Source organism: Prionailurus bengalensis, chromosome E2 (genome assembly GCF_016509475.1).
Source record: "Prionailurus bengalensis isolate Pbe53 chromosome E2, Fcat_Pben_1.1_paternal_pri, whole genome shotgun sequence".
Taxonomy (NCBI): Eukaryota; Metazoa; Chordata; class Mammalia; order Carnivora; family Felidae; genus Prionailurus; species Prionailurus bengalensis.
In genome coordinates this window covers 11,944,621-11,956,882 of record NC_057352.1, presented here as the reverse complement: position 1 = coordinate 11,956,882, position 12,262 = coordinate 11,944,621, and the positions used below count along the sequence as shown (strand labels likewise).

The following is a 12,262-nucleotide window of genomic DNA, read 5'->3' as shown; positions in this document are numbered from 1 at the left end:
TGCCCTGTCTTTCGTTTCTCCCCAGCGGGTCTTCTCCTCAGCCCTGGGTGGGGGGGGAGTGATGTCTGCTGTGGCTTGGCGCCTGGAAGTAGGGTGCGTGCACAGTCTTTCCGAGGCGGGTAGGGTAGCTTGCAGAGGAGTGGCGCGGCCGAGACCTCAGGCCCAGCCCCCGGCCCCGTCCTCGTCCTTGCCGCGAGACCCCAGGAAGGCCGAGGGGGCCGCAGGTTGGGTGGGGAGAGCTGCTCCGCAGCGTCCAGTCTGACCCTCCTTCCCAGCTGCTTTGGGGTGGGGGGAGGTGGCTCGCTTGTGCCTGATTTTGAGTTACTACTTGCATTTCCCACTCGGGGCCGCAGGGGAAGCACCGGGTTTGGTCAGGAGCCTTTGCCGGAGTTTCCACGGGAAAAGCAAGGCAGGCAAGGGAAGCAGCTTAGGATTGGCTAGTTCGGTGGGCTCTGGGCTGGAGGGGCGGTCTCCAGCGGTGTGGACCTGGTGCTGGGTGATTCAGGGCAGCTTGGGGTATGAGATCGGGCAGATCAGGGGAGTGGGCAGGAGTGTGGGCTTGGATGGGCAGGTGAGTTGTTTGTCTCTAGGAATTAGTAGCCCTGGGAGGGGCGGCCTCTCCCCAGCCAGGGGAGACCCCCCCCCCCAAGATGTTGAAACAATAAAAATACACAAAACATAATTAACACAGAGGTGGGCTTAAAAGGCAGGGAAGTGACGGGGACACGGTGTGGCCAAGTTAATCCAAGCTCTGCTTGAGGAGCAGACGGGCCTCAGGCACACGACCACCGTCTTGGGTTTCCTCATCTGCATCAGGTGGGAGTGAGAGTAGTCCCCTTCCTGGGGAGATCGTAGGTGACAGACAGGCACAGGCAGAGAAGGGGGGGACACAGACGGTGACAGAGCCACACGGGAGCCCCCAGACTGGCTTCAGATCCGCTTATTCACCACATGTCACATAACCCTCCTCGTGAGGCCCACTTGCCTCATCTGGAAAATGGGGCCAGTAACACCACCACTGCGTCAGGTGTATGTGGGTTACTTACACACGCGTGACTTGGAGGTCACCAGTGGAAGTGACCCTGCCTTGCTGCCGGACAGGTTGGAACTGCTGGTGTTTCTTGAGCTGCTGCCCCGTGCCCGAGTGGCCGCGCCGGGAGCTCTCGGGTCACTTTGGCGCTCTCGTAAGCTCAGGGATGGCCGTCTGCGTCGTGCAGCCGGGCACTGAGGCCCCGCCAGATGGAGCCCAGGGTCGCACAGCCAGGGTGCGTTCGAGGCGGGGCTCGGACCTGAGCGTGTCTGACATCAGTGGCTTGCTCGCGGGCGCCCGGCCACGCCGGCCCGCGCCAGCACTCCGGAGCAGGGACCTGGAGCCGGGTGCCGAGAGGGGCCTCAGCCCTTCCTTTTCCCCTGTCGGTCTGCCTTGCAGAGCGTCCAGCAGAATGGTTCCATCTACATCCACGTCTACTTCACCAAGAGCGGCTTCCACCCGGACCCCCGGCAGAAGGCCCTGTACCGCCGGCTCGCCACCGTCCACATGTCACGGAGTAAGCACCCCCACCGTGCGGCAGACCCCCAACGCCAGGCCCACAAGGGCAGGCAGGAACCCCAGCCGGGGGGGGGGGGCTGGGGTGGGCAGGCCAGCTCCAACCGGGAGCTGACGGGGGAGGAGTCAGAGAGCAGGTAGGGAAAGGGACTTTTGACAGTCAGGACGGGCTTCCTAGAAGGGGAGGGCAGGGGGAGGGCGGGGCTGGCTTGTGCCCGCTGCCAGGCCTGGTGGGAGCGGACGTTCCAGAATGGTCTGTGAGGCAGCAACAAAGATTAAGCAGGCTGAAGCCGGGAGGACACTTGGGGCTCATCTCCTGCGTGGCGTCTGTAACCGCGTGAACGGGTCTTGCGCAAACGCACCGCCCTTCGGGGGTCCTGTGGGGTGGTGCCTGGCTCCCAGGGTGTTCTTGGGTGAGTGTGCTGTGAGGGCCACGCGGCTGGATGAGCCACCCCCCTCCCCGTCCTCATTCTGGCCGGCCAGCCGTCTGGCGCTGGCTGTTCACCAGAAGAATCCCGACTCTGTGGATAAAACCCAGGGACTCCGAGTGACCCCGACAAGCCCTGGGGGAGGGCCGGCCACTTGGGACTTCCGACGTAGTCTGACCGGGGTTTTTCTCTGCCCGGGGCTTCATCTTAAACTTCAACTCTTCTTGCACATACGCGGTTTAAAATCCAAATAATTCAACAAGATGGTGCAAGTCCTGTCTCCCTTCACCTCTCCCCCTTCCCCCCGCTTCCCACTCCCCACAGCCAACTGCTTTCAAGCTCCGGTAGCTGCTCTTCGGCTGCTTGCTTAACCTCCACAGTTCCCGATTAGCCGGGTGATGCCGCGATTTCTTGGTTTTTCAGTTTTAGACATTTTTCTTCGCTTCCTGCTCTGGAAGAGAAAACCCTAATACAGGAGTAAGATTTTGATTACGTTAATATTCAGTGGCGTGGCTTGTTTGCATCCGAGCCACACGGTGGGCACAGTTATTTTTCCCTTCCGGTCCAACTTCTCATTTTGCACGAGCTTGATCGTGGTTGGCGTCTTTTTGCTCCCACTTTGTGTCTTTGTCCTGGAGTCCACCGTGTCCTGATTGGCCGCCCGGTAGGACTCTCTCACCGTACTTGGGCTTCAGCAGATCTAGAAACTCCATGGCTCCCTCAGGAAGTTCCCGTTCCCTTCTTGTGAGTCTCGTGTGCCCACCTTGCTTTTTGAGTTCAGATCCCTCCGGCTGTTTTTGTGTGGGGCAGTGATAGATGTACGTCTCCTCGTGCGGGTTAGGTCTTTGCTAATTTTGGAGGGTATAAAAATATCCCAGAGGACCATCTGATTTTTTCATTATCACCTGTACTGGGCAAAACAAAAGGTCGATGACCCTGTCTCAGTCTCCAGAACTGATTGGCGGAAGTCCCCTCGTGTGTGCCGAGCTCTGCCGTGTGCGTGTGTCTGTGGAACATGATGTGTGGCATCCACTAGCGGGATCTGGTGCAGGCAGAGGCAAGCGGAGGGAGCGTGGCTTGCGTGGGTAGACTCCACAGGTGTGGCCCTGGGAGTGGGATTTGTCGGGAGCTCCGGGTTAGATGTGCCGGACACCTCGGAGGCAGCCTTGAACGTGGCCCAGGAGGGGGGCGGCTCACCCGCCTCTCATTTGCCCCCGACCGACGCCAGTGTTATTTTCTGGGGTTTTGCCTCTTGGTGAAACATGATCCGTATTAATGCGCGGCTAAGGTCATGTTCGTGGTCAGCGTGACACGTGTTGGCCTGGTCTGCAAAATAGCATCTGTAGCCCATGGGACCTGAAAAGCCCGCTAGGACCCTCCAGGCCTCCCTTCCCGGCCTCGCAGCTAGGACCCCTTGGAGCAGGGGCTTGGAGGGACTCGAGCTGGTCCCACGTCAAGTCCAGGGGGAAGAACGGGAGTGTGGGATCAGAGAAGTCCCCTCTGTCTCTGTCCCCAGAGGGCCAGTAGTTAGGGCACAGAGGAGGATGGTGTCATAGAGCTAACAGCAGCCACAGAAGTCCTTTACGTTTTCTAGTGGCCACTTAGTGTTAGCAATAGTTTTATTGAGGTCAACATGTTGTCATTTCAGTGTGGAATCAATGGGGAAAATTGGTGAGGTATCTTCGTCTTTGCCTTAAGTTTTTTTTTTTTTTTTTTTCTGTTTTGGTTTGGGTTTTTTTTTGACATTTTTATTCTTGAGAGAGAGACTGAGCTCAAACGGGGGAGGAGCAGAGAAAGAGGGAGACACAGAATCCGAAGCGGGCTCCAGGCTCTGAGCCGTTAGCACAGAGTCTGACGTGGGGCTCGAACTCATGAACTGTGAGACCTTGAGCCAAAGTTGGACACTTCACCGACTGAGCCACCCAGGTGCCCCCGCCTTACCTTTTGAAATCTAGTGTGTGTGATGCACTCACAGCAGATCTCGGTCTGGCCCAGCCACATCATCAGTGTCCACAGCCTCCTGTGGCCACTGATTATACTGGCTGGTGCCGTTCTGGGAGCTGTAACTTCGAGAAAAGGGGACTCTTGTCCCCCACGGAAGGCAGGCCCATCTCATGTTATAGGCCATTTTGCATGCCACCAAATCATGAAATGCCACCTGAGCCGAAGCCACTCTCCTTCTGGGGCCAGGCCGGATACGGCTCCTCCCTTCCCTGGACAGCTTCTCCCTGGAACAGGAGCAGGGCACGTCCGCCTGGAAGGTTCCCTCCAGGATGCCCACCCTCGGGTGTTTCCTGCTCTCCCTGGACATGGAGGCAAGGTCTCCAATGAATGGACATGGGAGGAGTGGTGGGTGATGTTGACGCCGACAGGGAGAGCAGCAGGCTCTGGCCTGAAACCAAAAGCCAATTCCCAGAAGGCTTTTCACACTTGAGCTCATCCATAGAGTCCAAGAGTCCCGAGCCCTGGTTCCGAGTCGGTGAGAGGGATCTGGGCCCTGTGGCTGGTGTTAATGTGACGGGCAGGGACCCTGTAGAGCAGGGAGCCACTTCCCAGCGGTTCTGCCAAGAAGGGGTGGGGCTTTGAACCCCATTCTCCGGAGGAGGGACTGAAGCCCAAGGAAGCGATGTAGCTCACAGAGGTCCCTCGGGGAGCCAGAGCCGGGATGTGACCCCAGAGCCCCCGCTCTTGGCCCGCTCCCTTTTGCATTTCCCCCTCTCGCCCCGGCCCTCGGGCAGGAGGGAGTCCTGGGAGGGGCGGGTTGCCTTCGTGCTCCCACGAGGAAGAGCTGAAGAGTACAGGGCCAGGGCGGAGGAGGGGAGACGGAGCTCAGGCGGGCACCGGCGTCCTCTTCCTGGCAAGTCTTGGCAGTCTTCCGGGCAGGGTGGCAGGGAGCCCGTAGCCAACCTGGCCTCTGCAAGGGGAAGTGAGGTCCACTGCCGGCTGGGGATTCACAGCCCCTCAGTATCTCTCACATTGGTGGCTCCGGGCCTTCTCCAGAACTGTCCACAGCCCCCCTGTTTGTGTCTCTGGGTTCTACTAGTTGTCAGTCCTGGGGTTGGCAGACCGGACGAGGCAGTGGACGAGCCAGCCGACGAGGAGGTGAACTTGGGGCCGGGGCAAAAAGTGGTGGAGGAGACAGAAGTGGCAAGGAGGGCGGCTGGACGGCCTCCTGCAGTGGGGTGCGCAGGGAAGCCTGTGGAAGGGGAGCATGTCACCAGGGACCTGAAGGGTACAGAGGAGCCAGGCGGGAAGGTTCCGACCACGGCGGATGCGTGCCGGGGAGATGGAGCGGCACCTCGGAAGGCCCGGGGTTGGCGGGTGTGAGGAGAGAGGAGTGAGGCGGGCGAAGGCGGGAGGTCGGTGCAGCCGTGGTGAGCGTGGCAGGCGCCCTGCTCCAGGAGCGGGAGCCTTCGGAGGCTCTGGAGCAGCTGCACGTGAGCTGATCCTTGGTTCAAAAGGATCGCTGCCTTGTGGAGAGAAGGCTTTGGGGGCAGGAGCGGGCCACCAGGGGGCCGGGAGGAGAGGGTGGCCCGCGGGGGGGAGGAGGGGTTGGATGCTAGGCACGTGCTGGGTGGGGAGCGGCCGATGGAACGGACGGAGAAGATTCTGGAGAAGGGCCCCTCCAGGGCTTTGCCTGGGGCAGTATGGCAGATGTTGGCGTCGCTGTGAAGTTGGGGGATTGGGCGGTGGGCTTTGAGGGGGCAGTTGTGGCTCTCGGCCACTGTTCTCATCTGCTGCGGGCTGGAGGGCAGTGCGCGGCTGTTGGTGGGCAGAGGTCCGGTGTCCGGCGCCGGCGGGTCTCATGTCCCCCCTCTTTCCTCTGCCCCCCCCCCACCCCCCAACAGTGATCAACAAATACAAGCGCCGGCGATTTCAGAAAACCAAGAACCTGTTGACGGGAGAGACAGAAGCGGATCCAGAAATGATCAAGGTAAACGCGAGCACAGCTGTCGGATCTTGGGGGAGCACCTGGCCTTTCACAGCCCAGCAGCCGGCGTCCGCGGGTTCCCCTGTGGCACTCCCACTGAGCCGCTGTGGGGGCTTGCTTGGGCCACCTCGCCTCTCTGTGCCTCAGTTTCCTCTCTGGAAACCGGGTAAGGAGTCAGAGCTACCTCTCAGGCTGGGGAGGACTCCGGGCAAGCATACAGCAGTCAGCACCTACGGAGCAAGCGTTCTGCCCGCTGAACACGCACGTACTTAGACGCTTCTCACCAGCCCCGCCGGGAGGGTCCCGTCACTGTTCCCATGTTCAGACCAGGAGACTTGCCCGGAGTGTCACAGTCAGGACCCGGCAGGGCCCGGATTCACACCCAAGCAGCCAGGCCCCAGGGCTCAGACTCACCCTGGCACAGAGTAGGCACCTGATGATGTGACTCTAGCAGGAATACTCCCTGGCAGGCTGGGGTGCTGGGGTGTTAACCCGTGATGGGCGCCAAGACCTTCCTTTCTCTACAAGCTGGTCCCTGGTGAGAGGGATGGTCCCCAAGCCCGGAGGCTACGTGTGGGTCCCACATCCGTGCTGTCACAAGGCCAGGCTTTGCAGCCTGGGACATGACCCCATCCACGACCTCAGGCCTGGGTCTCCTGCTCTGTTAGGTAGTTGGGGGGATTCTGTAAAGGCTGGCATGGGGACCGTCTGGGGTGAGCCTTTGGCCAGTGGTCACCGTGATGGTTATTGTTCTGCTGTCTCAAATGTCACGGGAGCCCTCAGGAGAAAGCAGGCAGCTGTCTCCGAGGCCCCCTCTCCCAACCCTGCCTCACTCTGTCTCCCCTCAGAGGGCCGAGGACTATGGGCCCGTGGAGGTGATCTCCCACTGGCACCCCAACATTACCATCAACATCGTGGACGACCACACGCCGTGGGTGAAGGGCAGCGTGCCTCCTCCTCTGGACCAGTGTGAGCCCCCACCCGCCTCGGGCCCTTGCCCGGGCTGTTTCCTTGGCTTTCCACCCCCACTCCCTGAGAGTTTTGGTCCCCACTACCCCCAGCACTCCCCTTTATCTTCTCTCCTTCCTGTACCTTCCGGTGACCCCGGCACTGACCGCCCGCGTGCGTGCCAAAACCAGTCCCCTGGCAAGTCTCACCTGGCTCCTGAGCCGTTGGACCCAACGTCTGAGGTTGGGACAGCATCACTTAAAAACCCAGATTTCTGATTTCTTTCACAAAGCCGATATGTTGGAATCATGGATGGGGCAGCCGCAGGCCGGAGCTGAGCCCTAGCTGTCCCCTTCTGGCGGGGTCCGCCTGGCTCTTTCTGCCCTGTTCCCTCCGCTGAGGTCAGGCAGTCCCTTGGCCCCTTGTGGTGTAGCCAAAAAGCGTCCCCTGTCAGAGGGGCCCCGTCAGATCCCTGCAGGCCCCTGGATGTGCCGCCTTCGTTCTTGGAGGTGCGAGGGCTCTCCCCAGCCTCTTGGGTGCCGGTGGCCTGCAGCCCGGGCTAAGAGGCGCCCCTGCCCCACGTGCCCGCAGATGTGAAGTTTGACGCCGTCAGTGGTGACTACTACCCCATCATCTACTTCAACGACTACTGGAACCTGCAGAAGGACTACTACCCCATCAACGAGAGCCTGGCCAGCCTGCCGCTCCGCGTGTCCTTCTGCCCGCTGTCGCTCTGGCGCTGGCAGCTCTATGCCGCCCAGAGCACCAAGTCGCCCTGGAACTTCCTGGGGGACGAGCTGTATGAGCAGTCGGACGAGGAGCAGGACTCAGTGAAGGTGACAGGGGACAGGGGGCTTTCCAGCACCTTCCCGGGCAGCGAGAGGGGAAGGGGGAGGGGAGGTGGCAGCCTGAGGACCTCCGGCCCGAGCTGCCTGCCCGGCTCCACAGTCTCCTGGGCCCCCTCCTGCGGCAGGCCCCGGCTGGCTCGGGGGTCCTGTCTCCGAGGCTCCTGTGGACCTTCTTGTCACAGCCTTTACGTCAGCTTGGTTGGGCCTTCTGGGTCTGGACCTGCATTCCCCTCCCCGCACCCCCCGCCGCCACGGCCTGTCCCTTTGACCCTGAGCTCCGACTCCATGTCTCTTCTCCCCCTTACTGTGTCCTTGAACGTCTGTTGTTCCCACCTTTCTTCCTGGCCTTTCCGTGACCAGGAGACTCAGTGGTGCCTCCCTGGGCTTGTCTCTGGGGTTGAGTTTCCAGTCCTCACCCCAGCTGTCCCTTCATGTGTTTTGGTCACTCTGCTTCTCTCCCCATTACTGTCTCTCCACCCCCCTCGCCTCCCGTCTGTAAAGCACTTGCCCGCCTCTCCGTGCCCCCTTGCCCGTCCTGACCCACTCTCCTGCTGGCCAGTGTGCTCTCTCTGCCCCGGGGCAGCCCCCCGCGCTCCGGTCTTCTGGGGCCCAGGGGAAGGGGAGTGGGGCTGGCTAACGAACATGCCGCAGCGGTCACCCCTGGGCAAGGGCGCAACGGTGCTCACCGGCATCTCCCCCCACCCCTAGGTTGCCCTCCTAGAGACCAACCCCTACCTGCTGGCGCTCACCATCATCGTGTCCATCGTCCACAGTGTCTTTGAGTTCCTGGCCTTCAAGAACGGTAGGGTTGGGACCCTGGGGCCGATGAGAGGCCACAGGGGCTGGGGATAGGAGGGTGTGCGGTGGGGGCTAGGGTCTGCCCCCTTCCTTCCCTCCTTCCCCATAGGTTCGCCCTCTACGTGGGGTCTCTCAGCCCCACTCTCCAGAGGCCTGAGGAGCTGGGGAGGGTAATGGCCCCAAAACTCCCAGCCCAGAAACTCCCATCCAGCGGGTGTGGCACCGGGGAAGGAGCTGGCCTGCTGTGCCGGCAGAAGCCAGGATGGCACCACCAGGAAGCGGGGCTGGGGAACTCCAGGGCTGGGAACAGGGAAGCCCCAGGGCTACTCCCGCTGCCCTGCACAGCAGCTCTTTGGTGGGAGAGGCCCCTCAAGGCTGTGCGGATGGGGACCACCTGGGTGGGGAGGCAACAGCCCTGTCCCCAGAAGGCCCCTACGTTCCAAAGGCCAACAGTGCTGATGGCCAGCATTTCAGGGGGGACTGGCCAGGTGCCGGGCACCATTCTTAGTGCCCTCACTAGGTACTTGCCGAGTCCCCATGACCCCAGCCCCACGAGGAAGCCTGTCGTTACCTCTGTGCTTAGGGGTGAGGAAGTGGACGCTCAGGGAGGTTAGGTAACTTGCCCGTAGTCACGTAGCGCCCACGTGGCAGAGCCAGGATTTGGACCCGGGCGGAGGCTCCATCACCCAGTCTCATCCTCTAAGCCCCGTGGGCCACTGCTTCCTTCCCCGGAGAGCTGCAGGCGGGGGGCGGAGGGCCTCCCACTCTACAGCTTGCGCAAGCAGCAGTACTAACGGGCACTAGCGTTCTTAAGACGGTACTGCCGTGGTTGAGAGTTACCTTCTAGAAGTTTCTGCCATCCAAATGGGACAGTAGGTGGTGGCGACCACTGGTAGCTGTGCCATATGGAGCACTCGCTGTGCCTGGGCACGCCGTGGCTCCCAGACTTCCTGCTGACTGCCGGCTGGGTCGCCTAGGGTCCCTCTTCCTCCTGAGAGATGAAGGCACAGAGGGCATGGTCACTCGCCTGAGGTCACTCAGCAGGGGGATGGGCCCCGGGGGCCTTTACTCGTGCTCGTTGCCTCCCTGGTATGAGGTGGGACTCAGATCCACCCGCCTCCAACAGACCCTGTCTCCGTACCCTTTTTTCCCGGTCAGGACTGGGGGGGTTCTGTGGGTGTCCCTGCGTCTGATGTGGGGGCAGGGCGAGCATGCTGGAGCCCTGGAACCAGAATCAGAGCAGGGTGGACAGCCTTGCACACTGATGCAGAGCCAGCCCCGTGTGAGCCTGGGCCTGGCCTCGCTCCTGCGAGGCAGGCACTGGGGCGGTCGGCTTCCTGTGGCTGCAGGTGGGGACACTGCCGTCACCCACTTTGGCCCACGGGAGGCCAGGGCTCAGGGAGGGGCTGGCCTAGCCTTGTGGGTGGGGTCCGCCAGGGGCACTAGAAGGAGCTGTTGGAGACCAGTGCCCAGTCCCTTGCCTATGCCCCAGGCGTGTCCGAGGCCCTGCAGGGTTTCAGGGCGGTGGGCTGGAGGAGCTGGTCTTGAAGTGCGTGTCCCAGAGCGTCGTGCCCAGGGGAGAGAGCATGGCACCGGGGGGACAGCCTGGGGCTGGCGTCATGCAGACCTGGCTTCCGTCCACATTCCACCAGGCCGGGCTGTGTGGCCCGAGGAATGTGGCTTCCCTGGCCAGCCTCGGCACCTGACGCGTGGCAGTGCGCACAGTCAGACTGCACCCTGGGGGCGGGGGTGGGGTTCCGCTGTAAGGACCGCAGTCGTCCTGCCTGCCTGCCTGCCGCTCTGGCACGAGACTCTTCACGGGAGCGGAGGGTAGTGTGCGCCACTGCCCGTGACAGACCCAGCCCCACTGTGGCGCGTTGGGGGTCTGAGGACGGGGCCTGAAGGAGCTGCAGGAGGGGCTCGGGGGCTCCGCACCCTCTCAGCTTCCCCCCGCCTCCCGTGCAGATATCCAGTTTTGGAACAGCCGGCAGTCCCTGGAGGGCCTGTCCGTGCGCTCCGTCTTCTTCGGCGTTTTCCAGTCTTTCGTGGTCCTTCTCTACATCCTGGACAACGAGACCAATTTCGTGGTCCAGGTCAGCGTCTTCATCGGGGTCCTCATCGACCTCTGGAAGATCACCAAGGTCATGGACGTCCGGGTAAGGCCGGGCCACTGTGCTGTTCTGGGGGCCACCGGGACTTGGAATGGCGGTCGTCTGCGCCAGCCAGACCCTGGAGCTGGCCCCTGGGGGTTTCCCAGTGCCTGTTGCACTCCCAGGACCAAGGGGATTTTCACACCAGGGGATTTTTTGGGTCACACGTGGGACAGGGGAACTGGGAACAGTGAGGAAGGGTGGGGGTGGGAGCCAGCGTGGCAGCTGACCATGGCCTCCCTCCCCGTCTGCAGCTGGACCGGGAGCACAAGGTGGCAGGACTCTTCCCCCGCCCAACCTTCAAAGACAAGTCCACGTACATCGAGTCCTCTACCAAAGTGTATGATGATGTGAGTGTCCTCCACGGTGGGCCCCGGGGAGGGTCTCCAAGCACCCACATGCCCTTGGGGGGCCCAGGAGATGGGCAGTGGGTGGGGGGCTAGGGCATCTGCCCGCCCACCGGCGGGGCCCTTCTTTATGGCCTGCGTCACACCCTCCGGTGTTCCGCGCCTGCCGTGTATACTTCCTGTGCGAGTCCACGGTTCCCGGGGCCACCTGGAAATTCCCCTGGCCCGGCCTGCCGGACCGGGTGTGGGTGGGTGAGGGTGGGGAGCTGGGTGCCAGCCCTGCCCCGCGCCCCGCAGATGGCGTTCCGGTACCTGTCGTGGATCCTCTTTCCGCTCCTGGGCTGCTACGCGGTCTATAGCCTCCTGTACCTGGAGCACAAGGGCTGGTACTCCTGGGTGCTCAGCATGCTCTACGGCTTCCTGCTGACCTTCGGTGAGCCGGCCTCCCGGGGCGCCCGCCGCAGACGCTCCCGGGCCCCACGCCGGGCCCTGCTGGCGCCCAGCGGTGGTCCAGGAGGCCCGGCCCTGCCCTCCTGATGCTCACGGCCCCCTCCCCAGACAGGGACAGCCCTGGGTGGGCAGGGGTGGCGCGTGAGGAGCCTTGAAGGGGGTGAGGGGAGCCTGGTCCAACGTGGGGGTCAGCGAGGACTTTCCGGAGGCCACGCACGGCATGTTTCGGTATGTCCTTGTCCTCAGGGGCCCCTTCAGAGTCAACAAGCAGACGGGCGAGTTACAGCGGGTGCCGCGAAGGGGTCGAAGTAAAGGGGTTTGGGGAAACCTCTCGGGTCATGATGTGTAAACTGAGGCCTGCAAGCTGCCCGGGGTGGGGCGAGGGAGCTGTGGTGAGATGTGCCTGGGCGCGGGAGTGGTGAGGGGCCGGCGGGGGTGGGGGGGGTGGGGGGGTGGTGGTGCTGGAGCGGAGTGCGGAGGGCGAGACCGGCAAGGCGGCCAGAGAGGTCGGGGGTCAGGACACCCCTTCCTCTGCTCACGGGCGTCCCTTTCCCCGTCACTGCAGGCTTCATCACCATGACACCCCAGCTCTTCATCAACTACAAGCTCAAGTCTGTGGCCCACCTGCCCTGGCGCATGCTCACCTACAAGGCCCTCAACACCTTCATTGACGACCTGTTTGCCTTTGTCATCAAGATGCCCGTCATGTATCGGATCGGCTGCCTGCGGGACGGTGAGGTCCAGCGGGCGGGCGGGAGGGCCGGCGCGGGAGGCCGCCGCCAGACCCGGGCACAGGCAGGGCCCTGGTCTGAGGGG

The 12,262-nt window shown here is 62.5% G+C and overlaps 1 protein-coding gene across 2 annotated transcripts in view; it reads left to right on the top strand.

Moving 5' to 3' along the window:
- The window catches only part of CLPTM1 (CLPTM1 regulator of GABA type A receptor forward trafficking), a 32,344-nt gene that overhangs the window by 19,282 nt on the left and 800 nt on the right, over nucleotides 1–12,262 (top strand). For both annotated transcript variants that reach the window (XM_043598634.1, XM_043598635.1), the window contains 9 exons: nucleotides 1,430–1,547; nucleotides 5,823–5,908; nucleotides 6,754–6,874; nucleotides 7,445–7,689; nucleotides 8,410–8,503; nucleotides 10,465–10,655; nucleotides 10,904–10,999; nucleotides 11,294–11,429; nucleotides 12,012–12,179. In XM_043598634.1, the coding sequence (XP_043454569.1) occupies nucleotides 1,430–1,547; nucleotides 5,823–5,908; nucleotides 6,754–6,874; nucleotides 7,445–7,689; nucleotides 8,410–8,503; nucleotides 10,465–10,655; nucleotides 10,904–10,999; nucleotides 11,294–11,429; nucleotides 12,012–12,179 (1,255 nt within the window). The remainder of the gene's footprint in view (nucleotides 1–1,429; nucleotides 1,548–5,822; nucleotides 5,909–6,753; nucleotides 6,875–7,444; nucleotides 7,690–8,409; nucleotides 8,504–10,464; nucleotides 10,656–10,903; nucleotides 11,000–11,293; nucleotides 11,430–12,011; nucleotides 12,180–12,262) is intronic.